At 41.2% G+C, this 23,464-nt stretch overlaps 1 protein-coding gene across 1 annotated transcript in view; it reads left to right on the top strand.

Annotated features, from left to right (window-relative positions):
- The window catches only part of CXCL14 (C-X-C motif chemokine ligand 14), a 40,661-nt gene that overhangs the window by 16,486 nt on the left and 711 nt on the right, over window positions 1-23,464 (top strand). Inside the window, exons 3-4 of the mRNA XM_073649537.1 lie at window positions 4,528-4,638; window positions 22,062-23,464. The exon at window positions 22,062-23,464 is cut by the window's right edge and continues 711 nt beyond it. Of these exons, the coding sequence (XP_073505638.1) occupies window positions 4,528-4,638; window positions 22,062-22,077 (127 nt within the window). The 3' untranslated portion in view covers window positions 22,078-23,464. The remainder of the gene's footprint in view (window positions 1-4,527; window positions 4,639-22,061) is intronic.

Genomic DNA, 23,464 nt, shown 5'->3' on the forward strand with positions numbered 1-23,464 from the left:
TAAATAAATAAACAAAAAAAATCTGTGGTATTGCATATTTTGGAATTTTTTTTCCCGTTTTCCAGTACACGATATGGTAAAACTAGTAATGGAGTTTAAAAGTACAACTCGTCCCGCAAAAAATAAGCCCTCACATGGCCATATTGGCCAAAAAATAAAAACTCTATGGCTCTGGGAACAAAGGGAGCAAAAAACAAAAATGCAAAAACGGAAAATGCTTCGGTCATGAAGGGGAGCACTGCATAAATCATGGCAATGTTAGCAAAACAAACACTGCCTTCCCGGCATAACAGGAAAAGCACAACATAACGTATGACACAGTCCTTGTTGCTACGGGTAACTGCCCACTTCAGGAACAAAATGACCCAAGGTTTAGCATTCCTTAACATGAACACCACAGTTCCAGAGCTTGTGCCCCCAGGCCCACCCCACACCAAATGCTCTAAAAGGCTGGGATTTTATCCTCTGAGTTCCTCCCTTTCTACAGGTGTTTAATCACCCTAGCACTAAAGATGGCTGATTAACCACTTTCTATACTTCATGTGCTGGAACACTTTTTTTCTATGTTTAATTACTGGAGCTAACAATCTCAGTGCTACACATCTTCCATTCAGTACTTTGCCAGTGACTTTGTCACAATAGAAATGACCTAACTTTCTGAAATTCTATTCAGGCTGATTACCTCAAATTGTCCAAATCAAAATATTCATGAAATGATTTTTATTATGCTCTGAGGTCTCTCCCAAGGTATAATAAATGGAATGCTAACAAGAGGTTAAGAAAGAATGAAAGCCTATGCTCACCTGTATCTCACATGTTCTGCAATTGCAGATCTTTTCCACTTCCTTTGGTCACTCTATCTGGTCACTCTTCCCTCTGTGGATCTTCCAGCTACTAGGCCTTGTATAGTCACAGGGGGCATGATATCTTGTCATTGATGTGCTTCCTACCCCATTTGGCTGACAAAGGCCTAGTGGCGGAAGATATAAAGATTGATTAGAGGGAGCAAGCGAAGGACCCACAGGGAGCTGCAGCACATGTAAAGGGGGTCTTATCAGTGATTATAATCTTTAATAAGTTGTAACCCTTTACTAAATCATACAAAATTTTATATATACTGTATGTGTGTGTTATTTATTATAGCGCCATTTATTCCATGGCTCTTTACATGTGAAAAAGGGGTATACATACAAGAACAATTACAATAATCTTTAACAAAACGCGACGGCGACTGGTACAGGAGGAGCGAGGACCCTGCCCGCGAGGGCTCACAATCTACATATATATAGCCATCGGACTCTAGTTACGCCACTGCACAAATATATCTACTTCTCTCTAGTAATAGAGATTTTAAGCCCATTCCAAGTATTGCCCTGGAAGACTCTTAAGAATTAGTTATACTTGTTTGCTTTTTATTGCTTTCTTTTTCTACAATGTTATGTGTGAGCTTATATACAATTCTTTGAAGAACTGTGGACATAGTAAGTTTTAATATTAGGGTATTAAAAGTGGTCTCGTGGCAGGAAGAGAAGTCTACAGAGCTTTAAGTGACGAGATTTGCCATAGGAAAATATAAATAGAATAGCCTATATTATGAATGAAGAGAAAGGCAAGAACAATATGTAATGGAGTGGTCATGTTTTCCTAACTATAAAAGGGCAGGCTAGCAGTGATGCAGTAAGGCTGGCATGTACGGCATTTACACGCATCTGTTGGTGTTGACAGATCATAGGAATTGTTTCTTTATGTCCTGCCTGTGTAAGAGGAGAGCAATATCGGCTTCGGAATAAGATGTCATTTCTGTTTCTTTTAATCTAAACTGTTCATTTAACCCTTTAATGACCCGGCCTGAAAGATGTGTCTGCAAGAGGCTTTTTTTTTTTTAGGATTGACAAATTGTATTACTTTTTAGCGCTGTTTTGGGGTACATACAAATTACCGTGTAATTTATATTAATTTTATTTTGCGATGCAAATATGGAAAATATTATTTTTTTTTAATGTTCCTTTTACATACCAAATTACCTGTTGAATAAATTCAGGTTATTATAGTTCTGTAGATGCCTAATATGTGTTCTTGTTTTTTCTTCTTACATGTATGTAATATGTATTGTTTTAAAAAAACAAAATCTGATTTTTTTTTACAGTAGAGACTTTACTTTGAATCACTTTTTGCATATTTTTCACGTAAATATTTTTTTACATAATTTGCCCGCCAAGAGACCATCAAATGCCTATTATTGTTTATTTTCCCACTTTAACTGGACCATCCTTAGGAGCCTTGGTGACAGGGTAAAACAGCACACAGTGACAAAATTCGCTAGCAGAGCTGATAGGAGTCAGCAGCTCTGCTATGCCAGCAAACCACCAGAGATCAATGTGATTGCCAGGTCCTGCAGAAACATCAGCTGCGCAGTTGCCTCTGTACACTACATAGTACTCATTGAGCAAGCAAAATAGAAGACAGAAACGGTGATAAACCACTTCTATTTGTACCTCAGGATCCCCTGCTACATCTGACAGCTGGAGACCCTATCTATTTTTACTAGATTGCAGGAGCTTTAGTGCCATGCCATGAATTTACAATGGTGTGGGGTTAAAGCCCAGGATCATGCACCTTATAGTTATGGCATTTAGTCCAGAAGAGGTTAAAATGCATGTGTCGCCTGTTCTGATTCTTTCCCCAAATTGCGAATACCACTGGTTAGGTAAAGAAGCTATTTTAAAAAATACAAATGTTACTGCTACTATTGCTAGCATCAGTGAGAAAATGAAGCTTAAAGGAATTAACGTTACTTAACCACATCATGGGTAATAACTTGTTGATTACTGGGGGGATAGTATAGGCAGATCTTGCAAAGAATGAGCTCTTCTTTGTACTACTGTTACACTAGCTGGGTATTTTAATGTTTGCGCAACATAATGCAATATACAGTGATAGCCAAAAGTGTTGGCACTAGTGTTGAGCGAACGTGCTTGTTTTAACCCTTGAAATTATTCCAGAACTGAAGTATTTCACGCAGAAAATTATTGCAATTAGACATGTTTTGTTATACACATGTTTATTTCTTTTGTGTGTATTGGAAAAACACAAAAAAAAAACTGAGCGTAAAAGGCAAATTGGACATCATTTCACACAAAACCCCCAAATGGGCTGGACACAATTGTGGGCACCTTTCCAAAAATGTGGGTAAACCATTTTGTTTCAAGCATGTGATGTTTCTTTCAAACTCGCCTGTGGTAAGTAACAGGTTTGGACAATATGAAAATCACACCTGAAACCAGATAAAAAGGGGAGAAATTGACTCAATCTTTGCATTATTTGCCTTTGTCTGCCACACTAAACATGGAGAACAGAAAGAGAAGAAGAGAACTGTCTGAGGACTTGAGATCCAAAATTGTTGAAAAATATCAACAATCTCAAGGTTAAAAGTCAATCTCCAGAGACCCTGATGTTCTTTTATTCATGGTACGCAACATAATCTAGAAGTTTACAACCCATGGAACTGTCGCTAATCTCCCGGGAGAAAACTTGATGAAAGCTTCCAGCACAGGATAGTCTGGATCGTAGATAACCAGCCCCAATCAAGCTATCCTGCAGGCTCAGGGTGCATAAGTGTCAGCACGAACTATCCATCCACATTTGAATGAAATGAAACACTATGGCAGAAGACCCAGGAGGACCCACTGTTGACACAGAGACATAGCAAAGCTAGACTGCAGTTTGCCAAAATGTACGTGAGTAAGACAAAATCCTTCTGGAAATGCATCTTGTGGACAGATAATACCAAGATAGAGCTTTTTTTGTAAAGCACTTCATTCTACGGCTTACCGAAAACTGAATGCGGTCTCCAAAGAAAAGAACACAGTACCTACAGTTAAATATGGTGGAGGTTTAAAGATGCTTTGGGGTTGCGCTGCTGCCACTGGCACTTTGTGCCTTGACTGTGCTCACGGAATCATGAAATCTGAAGATTACCAAAGATTTTGAGTTTACAATATAGTGTCCAATGTCACAAAGCTGGGTTTGTATCATAGGACAATGACCCCAAAAATACCTCAAGAAACACCCAGAAATGACTGGAAACAAAGCGCTGGAGACTATTGAAGTGGCCAGCAATGAGTTTGGTTCTAAATTCCATTGAACACCTGTGGAGAGACCTTAAAATTGCTGTTAGGAGAAGAGACTCTTCAAATATGAGAAACCTGGAGCAGTTTGCAAAAGAAGAGTGGTTCAAAATATTCCAGTTGAGAGATGTAAGAACCTTGCTGATTATTATAGGAAGTGATTGATTGCAATTATTTATTCCAAAAGGTGTGCAACCAAATATTAAGTTGAGGGTGCCAACAATTTTGTCCAGCCCATTTTTAGGGTTTGATGTGACTGTATTTCACATACAGTAATAAATACATACATGCAAGAAAATGAATCTGTTTTTTAAAAGGTTTCTGATCTATGTACTGTGTATTTTTTTTCTTGGATTTTACTATAAAGCATATTATTTCATATCCCCTCTTTATGTTTTAGTGTAACCATGCATGTATCTCGGCTCAGAGGACAACAATACTGCTTACACCCTAAACTACACAGTACAAAGAAGTTCCTCAAGTGGTACACAATATATAGGGAAAAGAACAGGTAAGATTACTATCATTATTATTGCTACTAGTAATGTACACCAGCACTATCATTACTAATTCTTACATATTATTACTGATACAACCTCTGTTACCATTGTTCTACTACTATTCATGGTATATTTACCATGTGGTTCCAACATGTCGCATACAGGTGCAAGAAAAAGCTGATCCATAAGTAATCCTTAATCTTTATGATTGTTCTTTTTCGCTGCAGGATTACAAACTATGAATATAGATTATTCCTATTTACACAGTAGAATTTTATCCCTTGAAATTGCAAAGATACCAACAATATTTTTGGCAATTCAAGGATGCTTTAACTCCACCTCCACCCTCGGTCCCTCTCTGGATCTCCATATTTCTGCCCAAAAAATGACAATTTGTTTGTGTAAACATCAATCTCCTTTTGGCCTAGAACACCGCAAATTTATTGGGACCGTTTCCAAAAAATTATTCAAGTCCTGGAAATTTAGGACAGTTGAGTTGATATATGAAATTGAATGTGGCCAAAGAACTGCACTTCAGTTGCGTCTTTATACAGAATTATTCATACAATTCATGAATAAGTTGTTATCTATGTGCATTTTGGAACATGTTTTCTATTGTTTGCATAGTAACTCTTAAAAAATGATGCAGAGCAATATTTTTCTCAAAGTTTCCCCTGCACTTTTCATGGGGAGATAATGACAATGTAATTCAGCAAGATCCTAAATCCAAACATCTCCAGCTTTGGATCTCATGACAATAAATTAAAGGGAATCTGTCAGCAATTTTTTGCTTTGTAATCTGAGGACAGCATGAGGTAGGGGGTTTAAACACAGATTTCAACAATGTGTCACATATAAAGCTGTGTGCTATTTACTTACAATGAAGGTGTTATCACTAGTGTTGAGCAACCCCCGTAGTGTTCGAGTTCGGTTCGATTCGTCGAACACCCGTGTGTTCGCCGAACTGTTCGTCGAACACCTTCGAACACCGTTAAAACCAATGGCAGGCAAACAAAAACACATAGAAACACATAGAAAACACCTTCAAAGGTGTCCAAAAGCTGACAAACTGCTCAGAAGACACAACTAACACATGGAAAAGTGACAAGTACATATAGTCATGCGAAAAGAAAAGAGGTGGAGGAGTAAAAGGAGGGGGAGACACAGATATAGGCATGTCATGCCCTTCTAAAATCCAAAAAGTGAGAAGCCGACACGGCCAGTCCGCTCCTGCCCGTGCCACCTCCGTGTCGCCGGGTTTGTGCCAGAGCCGCGGTGAACCCTGACGGCCAGCCCCCCTCTCCCAATACTGGTGCCTGTCCGCTGGTGGGTCGAGAGAGCCCCCCTGTGGTGGAGGCAGCTCTAAGCTTTTTAATTTAAATTGTCCCTCTAATTTGAATGAATACACTTTAAATCCATTTACAAGGATCTATTGGAGGGCAAGTCTCATGCCAGCAGCCGCGTAATTCCAGCTCCAGTAGCGTCCACTAAAGCTGCTGCAGTTAAAAAGCTTTTATAAGGATCGAGCTCGGCTGTCCACTGCAAGGCATCCTAGTGCCAGTCCCAGCCCCTATGCCTTGGGGTGCCTCCTGATGCTCTTCACTAAGTATCCCGTGGTCCCGAAGCATTTCCTTTGAAAAAATTAAGTGTCCAAACTACAGGTGGTGTAGCTTGCTTAACAGCCGGGATAATCCGCTGACTAGCAGACACTGCTACTAGGCACAAAGTATTTCCTGGGCTAGATGCAGTTAAAAATTTGTAAGTAGATACTCTCGTTGGATGCTGAGAAAGCATTCCATAGAGTCTCCTGGCACGCCATATATGATTCTCTTAAAAAGCTTGGGGTAGGGGTCTAGGGGACCCTTTTATAGCCAAAATCACGGCCCTGTATCACAATACGTCACCTAGGCTGAAGATAAATGGAACTGTAGCACCGAGGGCTCGGTTGCTACAGACGTATTGCACCTCACCCAGAGGTGTGATATCTCACTCTCAGATAAGGATGGAGTGTGGATCAGGACCCGACACCTGCATGCATTACACCACATTGCCGTGGGGCAGGGCGACCAATATGCCCCTGAGATGGGCACGACAGTCCCTGTCCCTGGCTGGAGTGGGGGGAGGGAACACTGAGGAATGGGAACCCTGCAGTGCAGGAGCAGGGAGGAAGCAGTTCCTGGGTGCATTGAGAAGGGAGTATAAAAGGTGGGCACCATCTTAGTTCAGTGCAGAGAAGTCTGAGCAGAAGTGGCAGGGAGCAGGGGCTCTGCATGAGCTCTGCTCCGGAGGCGGGCCTAGTAACAGAGGCCCAGGCCTGCAAGAGGGAGAAGGAAGGAAGAGGAGCGGAGAAGGCTCCAGGAACGAGGAATGAAGGGATCCCAGGGGTGCGGACGGGCGAGTCGCCACCGCACGCCCGAATCCACCTGCGTGGAGGGGTCAGGCCAAAGGGGGAGACCGGTCCCCGAACTAGTGGAGGCAGGAAACGACCCTCAGCTAGAAACCGGAGGCTCTGACATTTTATGTGGCGCAGCCCCTTGCTCCACCCGCTAGGAAGGCACCACATAGGGTCAGGGAAACTGGCGCCAAGTTTACCAAGAGGAGGCCCGAGGCAGCCGGACAGAAGTGTTGGTAAGAAAGGCCAGACAAAGGACACACAAAGGGGGTCCTGTGAAGCGCTCCAAAGTTATCTGGGAGTTGTCTGAGCCCCTCACCTGGTGAGCACAGTACGACGTGGGCAGCCGTTACCTGCAGACGTGGTCTGGATAATAAGAACTGTGAGTAAAGGCCCTGAACTGCATCACTGACTCTGTGTCGTTACTGCTGCTGCCCTGCACCATCACCCCCATCCTCCGCATACACTGCCCTGAGGCTATACTCCTCCCGTGGGGAGTTATGCTACGCTCTGCTGCACCCACAACACCAGCCTTAGCGGTCTGCCTTGTAGCGGCGGTTCACTCTGACCGCAATCCACGGGTGGCGTAGTCGGACATTTAAACATCAAAACCACATAAATAGTTCTGCCACTGGTTTGACCGCCCTGAGCCACGGAACCGGATCGCCGCCACGAAGACTACAACCACCAGCATCCACCAAAAAGGGTCCGGCTCCGGGTGTCCCAAGGCCCAGGGGGTGCGTCAGAACATTTTCATCACCTTTCACAATCACCAATGGGACAAGGCAGGGATGTCCTCTGTCCCCTCTCTTATACATCCTAGTGACGGAGCACCTGCTCTCATCAATTCGCCATAACCCCAATATTAGGTGGATTGAGGTGGGAGGCACCGAGTACAAGTGCTCTCTATTTGCTGATGATGTCCTAGTATATATCACTCAATCACACATATCCATCCCTGCTGTTATGGCTGAAATAGATCACTTTGTTACATGGTAAAATTTTAAAATCAATGCAGCGAAGTCTGAGGCCCTCGATGTCTCCCTCCCTAAATCCATATAGGATTCCATCCAGTCCAACTTTCCCTTTGCCTGGCCCTCACAGGGTATCAAATACTTAGGAATTCCTATTCATAGAGACCTCTCCCATCTATGTTATCTTAATTTTGGGCCCTTTATTGAACAATTCCATACAGACCACGGTTGGCAAGTTGGAACTGTGAGATTCACTACGTGCACCACTGGTATTTTGTGGAAAAGCACATGTAAGATTCTGCAACAGTCTCTGCTGATACTCCTGCATGCGTGCATCCCTTTCTATGGCAGGAATAATTTCTGCAAATTTACTTTTGTACCGGGGATCTAACAGTGTGGCAACCCAGTAGTCAGGATTATTTCTAATTCTCACAATTCGAGGGTCATGTTGCAGGTAGTGCAGCAAGAAGGCACTCATGTGTGTTGCGCATCTAGGAGCACCAAGTCCCTGTTGTGTTGGTGGCGAGGTAACAATCATGCTTCCTTCCTCTGTCCTCTCCCCCCAACCTCGCACAACAGAAATGTGATCAAGGTCTCCCTCATCTGATGAGTCTTCCATCAGTTCGTCCTCCACTTCTTCCTGGGCTCCTGCACCTTCCTCACTAGTTTGGCTGCTACCATGCGCCCTGGTAAAATCATCTCCCCCACCCTCACATGCCTGCCGCCCTGGTGCTGCCGACCGTCTGGACCTTGCAGATGTTAGCCCTTCCGCATACAACTCCTCCTCCTCTACTTCCTCCACCTCCTCTTGTGCCACCACCTGACTCCGAATTCTGTTTAACATGTGCTCCAGCATGTAAATCACCGGAATAGTCATGCTGATAATGGCATCGTCAGCACTAAACATCTTCGTCGCCATTTCAAAACTGTGCAGAAGGGTGCATAGGTCCCTGATCTGAGACCACTCCTCCAGCGTGATTTGCCCCACCTCTGAATCTCGTTGGCCCAGGCTATACGTCAGAACGTATTGCACCAGGGCTTGTCGGTGCTGCCACAGTCGCTGCAACATGTGCAGAGTTGAATTCCACCGGGTAGGCACATCGCATTTTAGCCGGTGAAGTGGCAGGCCCAACGACTTCTGTAGAGATGTAAGTCGCTGAGCTGCGGGATGCGAACGGCGGAAGTGAGCACACAGCGACCGTGCCCTCTGCAGAAGGCCATCTAGTCTGGGATAGTGGGCTAAAAATTGCTGGACAACCAGGTTCAACACGTGAGCCATACAAGGCACGTGTGTGACATTGCCCCGGCGAAGGGCCGCACCCAGGTTTGCAGCATTGTCGCACACGGCCTTCCCTGGTTTCAGGTCCAGTGGAGACAACCATTCATGAAATTGGTTCTCCAGAGCTGACCACAACTCCTCAGCTGTGTGACTCACATTTCCCAGACATTTCAATGTAAAAACCGCCTGATGACGTTGAGCCCTACTGCCAGCATAGTAAGGAGGTATGCAGGATCCCTTCTGCGCAGTTAGAAAGCTTGTGGCATGACCAGACAGGCTTTGGGTGCAGGTGGAAGACCGAGAGGAGGTTGAGGAGGCAGAAGCAGTGGAGGAAAAATGACATAAAGAGGATTGACACACAACTCGTGGGGACGGCAAGACTTGGACAGCAGCCCCTTGTCCTGCTGTCACCATAGTTACCCAGTGCCCAGTCAGCGACATGTAACGCCCCTGTCCATGCCTACTCGTCCAAGTGTCTGTGGTGAAATGCACCCTGTCACACACAGAGTTTCTCAAAGAAGCGGTGATGTTGTGTGCGACATGCTGGTGGAGCGCAGGCACACCTTTCTTTGAGAAGTAGTGCCGACTGGGCATCTGGTACTGGGGCACTGCGACGGACATAAGGTCTCGAAAATCCTCTGTGTCCACCAGGCGGAAAGGCAGCATTTCTGTAGCCAAGAGCTTGCAGATGGTGAAATTCAACCTCTTAGCTTTCTCATGGCTAGGAGGAAATGGTCTTTTACTTGTCCACATCTGAGGGACCGAGGGTTGGCTATTGTGCTTAGACGGGGTTGATAAGGGTGTCCCCGGCAAACTGCCGGTCTGTGAGGAAGATGCAGGCGGACATGTTAGGTTGCCTTGATCCAAAGGTGGTGCTATCGATGTCGGACAGCGCTCAAGACCAGCTGGTGTTACCACCTCCAAAGAAAATGATGACCTGCCAATCACGCTGGCTGTTGCGGGTAAAGAGGTGGCAGGTCTGCGCCCCAAAACAGGTGTGACTGCTGTCCCCCCAGTCACAGAGGATGAAGAGGCCGGGGATGCACAAGATATGGCAGACGGTGGTTGGCCCGGCCGGCTAGACCGCATTGTAGCACACTGAGCTTCCCACTGAAACTTATGCTTCATGTCCATGTGCCGGTTCATGCATGAAGTACTCAAACTATGTATTTTTTGGCCTCTACTTAGCTTTTGCTGACAAATGTTACAGATAACACGAGTTGGGTCATCTTTATCGATCTGAAAAAATGCCCAGGCTATGCAAGGCTTAGCACCCATGCGACCTGAAGAGCCACCACGACTTGTGGTGAGAGGCAGAGTTGTGTTTGAGGATGCAGTTGTTGACGTGCTTCCAGTACTACGTCTCTGTCCAGGAAGGCGCAACCTGACCTCGTCGTCACTAGCATCTTCCTCCACCTCCTCTGCTGACCTCATCTCTTGGCTGACTGTGGGTTGACAGTAAGTGGGATCTCCGACCTCATCATCATCACCCTGTGCGTTATCACACCCGTCGTCCTCAGAGCCAACCTGTTCCTGCCCTGACAAAAAACTAAAGTTGTCGCTCCAATCAGGTATTTGAGTCTTATCATCGTCTTCCTCATTGTCTCCACCAACAGGAGTTACAGTTTGGGAATGAGGGTCTACATTATGGTCAGAACCTTCTGCGTCTGGTCCTGGATCCGACTCATAAAGATTCTGGGCATCAGTGCAGATCATTTCCTCGTCTGGATTCACAGAAGCGCTGGAGTCGACCTCTGATTCCCAGGCTATAGTATGAGTAAACAGCTCTGCAGACTCAACCATCTGTTCTACCTCATACTCAGACGGGCAGCTGGAGATTTGGGAGCTGTGAGGAAGCAAGTGCGATTTGGGTGACACCTTTGAGGACTGGAGTATTTGTGATGTTGAAGTTGATGTGGAGGAGAGCCCACTTAAAGGAGCACTTGATATCCGTTGAAGCACCTGTTGTTTTTGTGCCTCATCTGGAATTTGTAGCGATTGGCGTGGCCGTAAGAAAGGGATCTTATCACATTGTCCGCTAAAAGAAGTAGACATTTTAGTTTGGCTGGAAGATGGTCTTTCTTCTGCACCTACCCCACGGACACAACCTTTTTTCCCCTTCCCAACACGCCTATTCCCCTTTCCACCAGCAGCAGGCCTTTTTCCACTCATTTTGGTGGTTAACTAATTCACAACTCTGGAGTTGTTTGCACAAAAAAACAATGGATGGTAACCGAGCAGAGCTGAGTGGCCAAACTGTGGTATTAGGCCAAAACTATTGGCTGGGTTAGATGCAGAAAAAAATTATTTTTAATTTGCAACCTGATGGAGGTCAGTATAGATGGACTAATAGACCAAGTCCCACACACCGCTAGAAGCCCAAATATTTTTTCAGAGCTAGATGCAGAAAAAAATTATTTTTAATTTGCAACCTGATGGAGGTCAGTATAGATGGACTAATAGACCAAGTCCCACACACCGCTAGAAGCCCAAATATTTTTTCAGAGCTAGATGCAGAAAAAAATTATATTCAATTTGCAACCTGCTGGAGGTCAGTATAGAAGGACTAATAGAACAAGTCCCACACACTGCTAGAAGCCCAAATATTTTTTCAGAGCTAAATGAAGAAAAAAATTATTTTTAATTTGCAACCTGATGGAGGTCAGTATAGATGGACTAATAGACCAAGTCCCACACACTGCTAGAAGCCCAAATATTTTTTCAGAGCTAGATGCAGAAAAAAATTATTTTTAATTTGCAACCTGATGGAGGTCAGTATAGATGGACTAATTAACCAAGTCCCACACACTGCTAGAAGCCCAAATATTTTTTCAGAGCTAGATGCAGAAAAAAATTATATTCAGTTTGCAACCTGATGGAGGTCAGTATAGATGGACTAATAGAATGATGCTATGCCCAAAAGATTTTACTTCACTAGGTGCAGTAAAAAAATTGGTATTCTATACACAGGTGGTATATCTAGGCTACTCCACTGACTAACACACTCTGCAATAGGCCAAAAAGGATTAGCTTTGCTAGATTCAGCCAAATGCTGTGAAAAAAACTTGCACAGCACTGGCACAGACCTGCCTGGCAAAAACTGATAGGAACTGATGTAACCTAGTCCTGAAAAGGACTCCAATTACAATTAGTCTTTACTCCCACAATCTATCTATTTAAGAGCACAGACCTGCCTGATAAAAGTCGTAGGAAATGCTGTAACCTAGTCCTTAAAAGGACTGCAATCACAACTATTCCCTACTCCCAAGCTATCTGTATATTTGTGCGAAAATTGGCTTGAAATTAACAAGGTATAGCGCACACAGCAACAGCGGTGCCATCTAACACGCAGCTGCAGCAGTGAGAAAATGGTGGCGACGGGGAAAATGGCTTGGTCTTATAGGGCAAGGACATGTGACATACACTGCCAATCACACATGCCCTTGCTTGTGTGAAAAAAAGCACTTCGCTCCGTGTGTGCGCTGCTGATAGGCTGACAGATTGCACCTCCCCACTGCAAATGCGGGAAAGAGAAAAAAAAATGGAGATCTTCATTGTTCCTGCAGAGATCCATCCCCTGCCCCTCCCCCCGCCCCGCTGTACACTCAAACTGCGTATTAACATTAATTTTCATCATTACTGAGAAAAAATCCAGTTATGATTTTGGTGCACGAACAGTTATCGAACATAACCTCGAACAGCCGAATTTTTCTCAAATTGTTCGTGTTCGCCGACCGGCTCGAACACCGCCCAAAACAGCTCGAATTTGAGATTGGCGAACAGTTCGAGTAGAACAACGCTCATCTCTAGTTATCACCTTGTGATTATCATTGCTGTGACTAGCTGGCGACATGAGACCTGTTCCGACTCCTCCTGTGATAAGCAGCTCACTGTAAATGGACATTCTATATACAGAGCCTGGTTTGGGCAGGGTTAGCTTTCTTAGCTCTGCTGCATTGCTACATCTGAGAACTCTGTGTCAGAAAGGCTGCAACCCAGCAAACTAAGTGATATATTGTTAGATTCAGCTTTTCTTTGCCTACATCATGCTGCTCTCAGATGAGGAAACACAAACCAGCTGACGGATTCCCTTTAAATGAGAGACCTAATTCTCTATGTGCTACAAACAAAAAAAACTGACCGGCACATCCAAACTAGTGTGAACAGGTGCAATCTAGGGCAAACAAATCAGTAAATCTAAGAAAAAATGGCTGCACTTTGAAATGCTAAACAATGAATTTAGAAAATTGGAACTGAATTACTGCCATAGAAAATACATGAATGCTATATTTTATAAATATGAAATATTGAAAATGGAACTGCAATATTGCTACAGAAAAATGAAGGTACTTAGTGCATAAATTGGCCAATTCATGAAAGGCCAATAGCCATCGGCAAGTCATACCTTATTGTTGGGAACCAATCCAGAATGCCACCTTTCCTAGGCTGAAAAGCTTACAATTTATAGGGCAGGAAGGATCCAGCTAATTAAATTGCCTTAGGCTCATGCGTGTAGGAGTACTCAGGTCAGGAGGAGTTTGCTACAAACAGAATGATCGGCGCATCAAAACCAGCGTGAACAGGTGCTAGCTAGGACAACCAAGTCAATAAATCTAAGACAAATTCTCTATGTGAGCTAATAACATACAGCCAGAAGTAAAAATAAAATATACTAGTACTATATAATACACAATTTACTATATACAGTGCAATATATTTCCGATAGGGTGTGGAGAATATTGAGAAATGTTAACAATTCTGCAAAGTTTTAACATCATTCTTTTTATTACATTCTTATCCTAGGAATGCAGAACTTATTAAAAACATCTTCTGAGAACAATCATGGCCTCCGGATGCACATAACAGTAGTTTTTTTGTGTGCACCTTTTGGGAGAACAACTCTAGTATGACTAAATATTTAACTGTTTCATTTCCAGTTCATTCATCATAGTTAAGAAAAGACATATTATAAGTACAACTAATAAAAGTGTCTTACAGCTCATACTATGACACCAAGCCGGTATACCTTTTCAGATGAAGAGAGTACATTTTTATTCTTGTTTTCTACAACTGATACAATTGTATTTTCTTATGTTCATTGGAGGACAAATTCAATGTGGGTCAGTTTAGTTGAAGTAGATTTTTGTGGTCTTAGACACAGACAGATAAACAAATAGATATTATCAGTTACCTTCATTTTTTCACTCACAGTTCTCTAATAGGCTGTGTGCCCACGATGAGTTTTTTAAGCATTTCGGCAGCGGCAAAAACGCTGCAGTAACGCTTAAAAAACGCTTGGTAGAAGGCCTGCCATGTTCCCCAATGATAATCCGCATGTGCTGTGCACATGCTGCGGAAATTTCCGCTGCGGATGATCATTGCGGAAAAAAACGCAGCACTACCAATTATTTTGCGGAAGCGCTGCGTTTTCGCTGCCATTGACTTGCATTGGAACGCATATAATCCACATCAATGCATCTGCAGATGCGCATTCCAAGCATTCCAACGTGCTGATGGTACCCAGGTGTGGAGGAGAGGAGACTCTCCTCCGGACCCGGGTACCATAGAACCTGTAAAAAAAAGAAAAAAATAAAAAAAAAAAAATATTATATTTACCTTCTGATGGCCCGCGGTGCGCTTGTCTTCACTTGCCGGCAGATTGCGGTACACTGAAGGACCTGCGCTGACGTCATAGTCATGTGACGGCAGGTCATTCAGTGTAGTGTACCGCGAGCTGCCGGCAAGCCAGGAAGGAGCGAAGCAAGACTGCGGGGGCCATCAGAAGGAAAGTATAGATTTATTTTTTGACATTCTTTGGGGTAACACTATATAAATCCATGCCGTCTGCATGGATTTTTATATAGTGTGACCAAGTTGTCAAGCACCTTCCAAGTGATGCTAAAATCCCTTGGAAAGCGCTTGTCAACCCGCATGTGGAAATGCATGTGAAGAACGCTTCACATCCGCTGGTCCCTGGCAGGAAAAACGCATGTACAATCCGCATGCGTTTTTTCTGCCAGGGAGATGCAGAAACGCTCAGGAAAAAATCCGGAGCATTTCTGCATCCTGGGCACATAGCCATACAGTGATGCAACACTCTCTTGGCTGGTCGGCACTTATATGACTATTTTTTTATTGAGTTTACTGGTTCCGGAAAACACTGAGCCTTTTACGGGCAAAAGATGGCTGAAAATTAGTAAAATATAGTATATTCATCTTTTCTAACACATGTGGCTACAGCGCTGGCTGCCCAGGTGGTCTTCAGTGGGACAGTAAGAGATGATGTCCAGTTAGTCAGTCATCTGACTGCTGAGGTCCATTATCAGATGCAGTCGTGAGTTAATGGAATGGGTGACTGAGTTAGATATGTGCTCTGATGGTGTGCCATTTCGATCACTTTACCGCTGTGATCAGTTTCAGGACCTTAGTGGCCAGGTGACTGAATAGCGAGAAGACAACACTGTTTGGAAAACACGGGTGGCTGACAGCACTCGCATAAATGGATGCACAGTCCAATTCTCCAAGGAACTATCTTGGAAATAGTCCAATATATGCACAGTAGAGAGCATCCAACTCTAGGGTGTTCAGTTAAAACAAAGTTTATTCTGCCAAAAAATTGCACTTACTGTCCTGTCAGTGACTACTAAAGTGGCCTGCACTGGAGTCAAGAGGGTTGGAGAGGGTGAGTTTACAGATGTGGAATTTATTAATATGATAAACAGCACAATGCAGCAAGATATCCAGATGTAGAAAAGGTTTACTCGAAACCTAGCTGTAAAAGTTCAATGGCTGCTTTTGTGTTAGCAAAAACCTGTTAAAGGGAATGTGTTATGTAGGACAGGAGGATGAAGAGGTTAAAAAACTTAATTTAACCATGTGGCAATTATCAATTTGTGTACTGTTGTTTACTTACAGTGAAGGTTTTATCTCTAGGACATGATCACTGCACAGACTGTCTGACATGCCCCTTACTGTGATAAGCAGCTCACTGTCAATAGACTATGTACATACAGACCCTGGTGGTGGCAGGGGAAGCTTTCTCAGCTCTGCTGCATTTCTACATCAAAGAACTCTAAGTCACAACTGCTGCACCTAGTAAACTAAGTGATACATCATTGGAGTCAGGGTTTCTTTTCCTAAATTATGCTGGTCTCAGATGAGGTAGTAAAATCTTGATGACAGATTCCCTTTAATTGCTCACTTTTTGCATCATGATATGTTTCTTGTTTGCTAGTTTAAGAAATGCTACATCTGTACACCATTGGTTTATTTTTTTTTATCCATCTCTCATATCTGTAAATAAATTTTTAAAACCTTTAAGGGTATGTGAGCATAACATCTTTTTTCAATGTGATTCCACTCCAAAATCCATCTGAAAAAGCACTTAAGAAATGCTAAAAAGAATGGACATATGCAATACAATGTGAAAATAATTGTGTATGTGTTCGGTCTTTTGGAGCTTCAGGCTTCGAAAGCCGCACTCTTCAGGTGGTTTCCAGTCGGAAGCCGTTCACTATGTTATACATAGAAGTCAAATAAATAAATAGCAGTGGCAAAGCCGGCACAAAAAGATCACGGAGAAGTTGGCTAAAGTACTCTTCATGAAAAACACAGCCTGCTTATTCCTGAAGCATCTTCTGATTAAAAACTTAATGGGTTGCCAGCGTCTAAAAGACATTGTGTTCATATATCCCAATTCTCATGCACAGAGATGTATTAGTCAATCAGGGTACCATATCAGTACCCGTATTCTCACATAAGCTGTTGCCAAACAAAAATTAATTTAGAATTAATATTGTACCCAAAGAATACTTATTCAGAAATGCACAGAAGTCATACAATACCCATACACAACACTATATGTAAAGTACGGTCACAATTAAGGTACTATATGGAAACCATTAAGTGCCATAAGGTACAAATTTCTTATTAGACCACGTTCACGCGTTCAGTATTTGGTCAGTATTTCACATCAGTATTTGTAAGCCAAAACCAAGAGTGGGTGATAAATACAGAAGTGGTGACGTGTTTCTATTATACTTTTCCTCTGATTGTAAGTCAAAACAAGGAGTGAGGCAAATACTGATACCAAAAACTGAACGTGTGCACGTGGCCTTAGAGGGTGAGTATGAGAGACACTTTATATCCTGCTCTATAGGTATCTGGATCCTAACCCTATTACTACTAAAAAAGAACCTGCAGCCCCTAAATAGACCAACAAGTGAAAATTGTTAAAATTATCGCGAGAGCATATATATACATTACATATATTATTATAGATGAGGTCTGAAGAGTTATGAAATACACTATATTGACAAACGTACTGAAACACCTACAGATTTGTGTAAATCCATAGGGATAAATATGAAGTCGTGGCCCCACTCCCTCTACCATACAGGAAGGCTATGCTCATCCATACTAGATTTAACATAAGTTTTCCAAACTTTTTCCAGCTAGTTCCCCTCCTTATCAGGAGTGTGATAACGAAATCCAGTGACATCTATTAATAGTACCTATGAGTGGAGTTCAGACTTTCTGCTTCAGGGCAGCAAGTTCTGATTAGACTTGAAATTTCACTCTAATTATGTTATTTGGAAGCCTGCGTCAGTCCATCATGAAGCCCCAGCTGTGGGCAGAAGAATTTCCCTGGAGAGGCCAGATTAGCTACACATGCAGAGAGAAGATGATAGGAACTTTATATATAAAGCCTAAATTAGAAAATATTCTCAGCCACCTAACAGCTTCTCTCCTGTTGTAAGGGATTTTGGACGAATTCTTTAACTAATTCAGGGCTAAATCACATCACTTTGTCCTAGGATTACAGCCTGAAAGTTAACATAAGTGCGAAAAGAATCTAGAAGTTGATGGAGATCTATTCCCTATTTTGATACAAACTATACGATGGCATAATTTCTTCAGCTACACCATAGATATTAGATTAATGGCATGTAATGGATGTTACTATTTTATAACCAGAGTCATTTCTGGATGGCTTAGAAACCACATGTATCACTCAAGTACCCAGGACTCTAGTAAGCAACACATGTTATGCTTTTTGCCAATGTGTTCTTCATTGTTGATTTCTGGATTTTAGGTTATTCTTCCAGTATGTGTACTCAATGTCTTTTTCTGGTAGATTCCACCTGAAATCCATCTTTACCCATTATCAATATATGACGTACTGGTACATCATGAGTCGGCTCCTTGCCTTCCTGAGCCCACATCTTTGACAGGTGATGGCTGTGTTTTTCAGCCATCATCTGCCATATACAGCCGCAGGTGGAGCGGAGCTGCTAACTTGTTAAATGCCGCTATACATCTATGACAATGGCAATTACATCGCAGCCCGAGGGGTATGCTGTTCTAACCGCTCATCTGTGCCGCTGATTGAGGGTTTCTGATGAGTTGCCATGATGTTGAAAACCTCTATGCCTCTGTATTCCTGTGAAAGTCGTCCTGTGGCTGATGTTCATAGTACGCTGTGATTTTTGCTATATACAGCAATACTGCTGATATTGCTGCGTATAGGACAAGCAATCAGACGAAAAAATATGAAAATGATAAAAAAAATAAAAGAGAGAATCAACTGCCATTAAAAATAAAGAAATACAATACACACGTGATATCTCCGCAACCATAAAAGTCCAATCTATCAAAATATAAAATTAATGAACCAGATCAGTAAACTCTGTAATGAGAAAAAAAAATCTAAATGCCAGAATTAAGGTTTTTTTTTTGCTGCTTAAACTCTGCAAAAAATGCAATAAAAGGCAATCAAAACAAAATGGAATCATTAAAACATTAGCTCAGGGCACAAAAAAAATTAAGCCGTAAAACAGCCCCATCGACAGAAAATTGAAAATGTTACATGTTTTGGAAAATGGAAATATAAGCAATTTTTTTTTTTACAATTTTTTTTCACCACTTAAAAAAAGAAACTGTGCATAACAACGCCTTGTGAGCACCGGGAGACTAGATGCTAATGTCGCTGGAATGGCGCTAGCACCGGAGATGAGTATAGGCTTATTTTACATGGGGGAATATCGCAATAGAGAAGAGGTTGCTCATGTAGTGGATAATTAGTATAAAAAAAAGACAAAGCCTCCGCAAAAAATGAACAAACTCAAAAGAAGATGCTTCAGTAAAAACCCCATCAGTGTTTTCTGCTTCAAAACTCAGTGGTTACACTGGCATCGATAATATTAAAGAAGAAGCAAACATTATACTCTATAATGGTCATGAAGGGTATAGGTGCTCTCATGTAGGTGCCATGCTATCATCAATATCTGTGTACAGAATTGTGGTGACATCAATGTGTTGTCATTATTATGCTCTACAAGGACATAATACTGTAGTAATGCAAAATGGGCAGAATGTTACCTGGAGTCACCTTTGCTTAGATATTACCCAGTAGTAAAGTGGTTGCAGGCTATTTCAGTGGCATTTTTGTCCCTAGGGTGGGGCATACACTTTGCAGCATGTTTTTATATGCTTTCATGGCTTTCCTAAATGATTACATTATTGTGACTCTCAAAAGGTAGACACATATTGGTACCAAGGTGGCTCAGTAGTTAGCATTGTTCCCTTGCCGCTCTAGGGGCCTGGGTTTGGGTATGACCTGGGTTTGAAGCAATCAATAGGATTTTTTAGCTTTTGAGCAACACTCTATCCAATGGTGCCCTCCACTGAACAGAAGCCCTAACTCCCTTTTGTGTTACGTGCTTATGTTCATGTGTAGGCTGTCAGGCGTGGATTACTACCTCAATGTCCAGGTTCCTTTCTCTTCTAATTTGGCAAAGCTTGAAAAGGAAATGTCCTAAACATAACCTTTAGGCCTCATTCAAATGTTAATGATTTTATCACACGCGAAAACGTAGACTGTGGTTCACCAGTGTTTTCCATCTGAGTTTCCTCAGTGTTTGGTCTGTATGTCAGTTTTTACCATCAGAGTTTTATCAGTCATTATCACTGACTAATTGTAATAGTAAAAAAAGGTCAAAGTTGCCTCCTAAATTGCTAAGAGTGATTGGTCTAAGACATTGAAACTGCATTACTGTAATAGAAACATGAGAAAGCGCTACAAAATGTACACATGAAATATTTCCAAAATTTTTTCTGTAATATTAATATGAAAAATTACAGTAAAGGAAAGCACTTGGCACATAGATTGGCTAATATATGTGTGCCCAATAGCCAGCGTTAAGGCGTATTTCATTGTTGGGTCCCTGTCCTTCTGTCATCTCTCTTGGGTTGAAATGCAAGCCTACAATTTATAGGTCAGGACTGAACCAGCTAACTACTTAAAATCACCTATTGGCCAATCTATTTTTCTAAGTGCTTTCCTTTACTGTAATTTTTCACATTAATATTAATAATTAAGAATTAATTTACTTTAATGTTTTGTTTTCCTTTAAATTAATATCCTTCTATGTAATTCAGTCTGTTTCAGATGTCCATTTTTCAAGTACTATCCAAGTCCCATCCATGCTTTTCACATATAGAACCCATACCCATTATAGTTTATGGTGCGGTTCACATGTCAGTATATTTTGTAGACCAAGTCTTGGAACATAATCACCCATGCTTGTCTAAGAGTCCGTGAAAACTACAGACAGCACTCAAGTGCCAGCCATGTGCAGTCCACTTTTAACATTGTAATGTGTAAGAGAAACATTTGCATTTTTTTTACATTTTTGTTTGTATACAAGAATATCACTGATAAAACATTGATGATATAAACTAACATACTAAAGAAAATCTGATCCAAATCACTGATGATAAAGCATTGATGTCTTAATGAGGCCAAATGTCCACAGAAGAAGAAATCGTGATAACCAGGTTTTATCTCTCAACTTTGGAAAAGAATATGTATGTTTAAATGGAAATAGAGTTTTTATTCTGGAAGAAAATAAATTGAAGTACTCAATGTAAGTTCAGAAAGTGATTCTCGGGAGCTTTTGCTTTTAGTAGGTTCTTGGATTTGGTAAACCACAATAAATAATACAAGTTAAAACAGTAGTTTTGTTGGTTCTTCCAGCTTCAATAACTATTCCAAGTGACCCACACAGAGTATAGGAGTTTATCATGTGGTAGCCTAAATGTTGGGAAGTATGCAAATATCATGTGTGTGGTTGACCCTCATGCCAAGAAAACAAGAGGATCACAGCGAAATGTAGACACTAGTCAGAACCTAATACAGATATATGGTTTGCATTCCCATTGCATAGTAAAGTTCAAAACCAACAATGGCAGTATCAAATCATTGCCCAACATGTTTTTATTTTTGCAGTATACAAACTATTTTGTGGTATGGTGGTGATAGTATGTGTAAGGCCAGTGTCACATGACTGTTTTCTCCACATATGAGAAAATCACTCCTATTATCTCTGATCAGGTGGAGAGGAAAAAAAAAAAAAGTTTCTCCACCTCCTCTGTAACATCATTCCGTGAAATCAGACTGCACTTGGATGTCATCGTAGTGCGGTCCTGAGGCAAATAGAGCATTCTGCAATTTTTTTTTTCCTCGGACAGATGGTCAGAGAAAAAAATCGGATGTGTGCATGGTCCCATAGATTAACCTGCGGACTTATGCTATCTGTTAAAATGACGTCGGATTTATGCAGTCATCTTCACAAGCCTGAAAGGTTGATCACGCTGAATAAATGGATCAATAATAGGTGTGACATGAATATTGTCTCCAGGGCCAGAGTTCAAGTCAATTATAGTTATATAACAATTTCTAAATACAAGAATTAATTTCCATCTAAAATGTGCTTTTTTTTTTTCTAGGGTTTATGAGGATTAAGAGGAATTTCCATTCGCAAGATACAATGACAGAGGCAACCAACTGCCCCGAGAGAAGCGCAAGCAAATCAACAACTTCTTTCCTAGTTTTTCAGATAATCCATGCTTCTATTACAATAAACACTCTTTAAGAGGGGTCCATTTGTACATTTATAGTCCTGCAAAAATAAGACCTTTGAAATGTATAGTTGTTTCATACTTTCCTGAATTTTGCTGTAACTGTCTACATGATTCTGAAAATGGAAAGATCTTGTGTTATAATAATTCTATGATACCATTTGTGTGTTTTATAAAGATTAATAGTATGTATGAGCTTTATAAGTTCATTAAGTATGTCGCTAAAAGAAGAGATTCTTTGATTCACCAATGTCCTCTTTACATATTTATTTCAAGTTTCCTATTTTCTTGAATTTTGAAGAAAACTTCCACAATATTTTAGTGCTATATCACAAATGAAAAATCATGAGTCTCTCTGGATAAAATCAGTCAATTTTTTAGTTATTGACAAACATTCCTTCACGTTTCATCACAACTGTCCCTTCATAATTCACAATAATCCTCTACTTTTTTTTTTTAAAAAAAAGTTTAAAAAAAAATTTAGACCCAGTCTTTTAAAATAATAATTTGCTTTTGTAAACTTTTAGGATTATTGTTTATTTAAAAAGAAGCACAAGAATTTTAGAACATTCAAAATAATCTAATTTTTATTGGAAAAAAAAAATATTTTACAAATAAAAATGCTAATTTGTACCTTACATAATTATTTCAAACAAATTATTACTTCTAAATTAGAGATGCTTTTATTTGCATTTTTTCTATTTATAGTCATTGTAATGTTTTGTTTTTTTGTTTTTTTAATTAGATAAATACATTCCTTTAGGGAAATAAAAAGAAAACGCGAAAAAACTATTGGGTAAAAAACTACTCTAAAGCTAATTTTGGGCAATGAAATAAAACTTCTATATATCTAACTGAACACTGTCTCTTAATTAAATCCATCAAAAAATCCATTCTGCATCCATTGGATAATCTACTTTTTAAAGAGTTTTTTTCCCTTTCATATCTTTACATAAATCCAAACCTATAATATACAGCTACATTTAACACATGTACATTCTTTTTAATTCTGCCATCGTTGAATCTCCTTAGGAAAAAAAAGAATCCTGAATTTTGACAGGACAGAATAGCATGGCAGGCTATGCTATTGAATATTGCCCATAAGAGCATGCAGTGTATGCCGGTGCCATTTGGCATACGTTTAGTCACTAGAAGGCTATGCACAGTATGTCATGATATACATTTATACACTTTTTTTTTTGTTATTCAGATGTAGAATTGGGACATAGCTGAATCCAGACACTTACTGGTTTCACATGGCCGTAATATGG

This window comes from Phyllobates terribilis, unplaced genomic scaffold (genome assembly GCF_046119375.1).
Source record: "Phyllobates terribilis strain yellow unplaced genomic scaffold, ASM4611937v1 Scaffold_10__3_contigs__length_209671492, whole genome shotgun sequence".
NCBI classification, from domain to species: Eukaryota; Metazoa; Chordata; class Amphibia; order Anura; family Dendrobatidae; genus Phyllobates; species Phyllobates terribilis.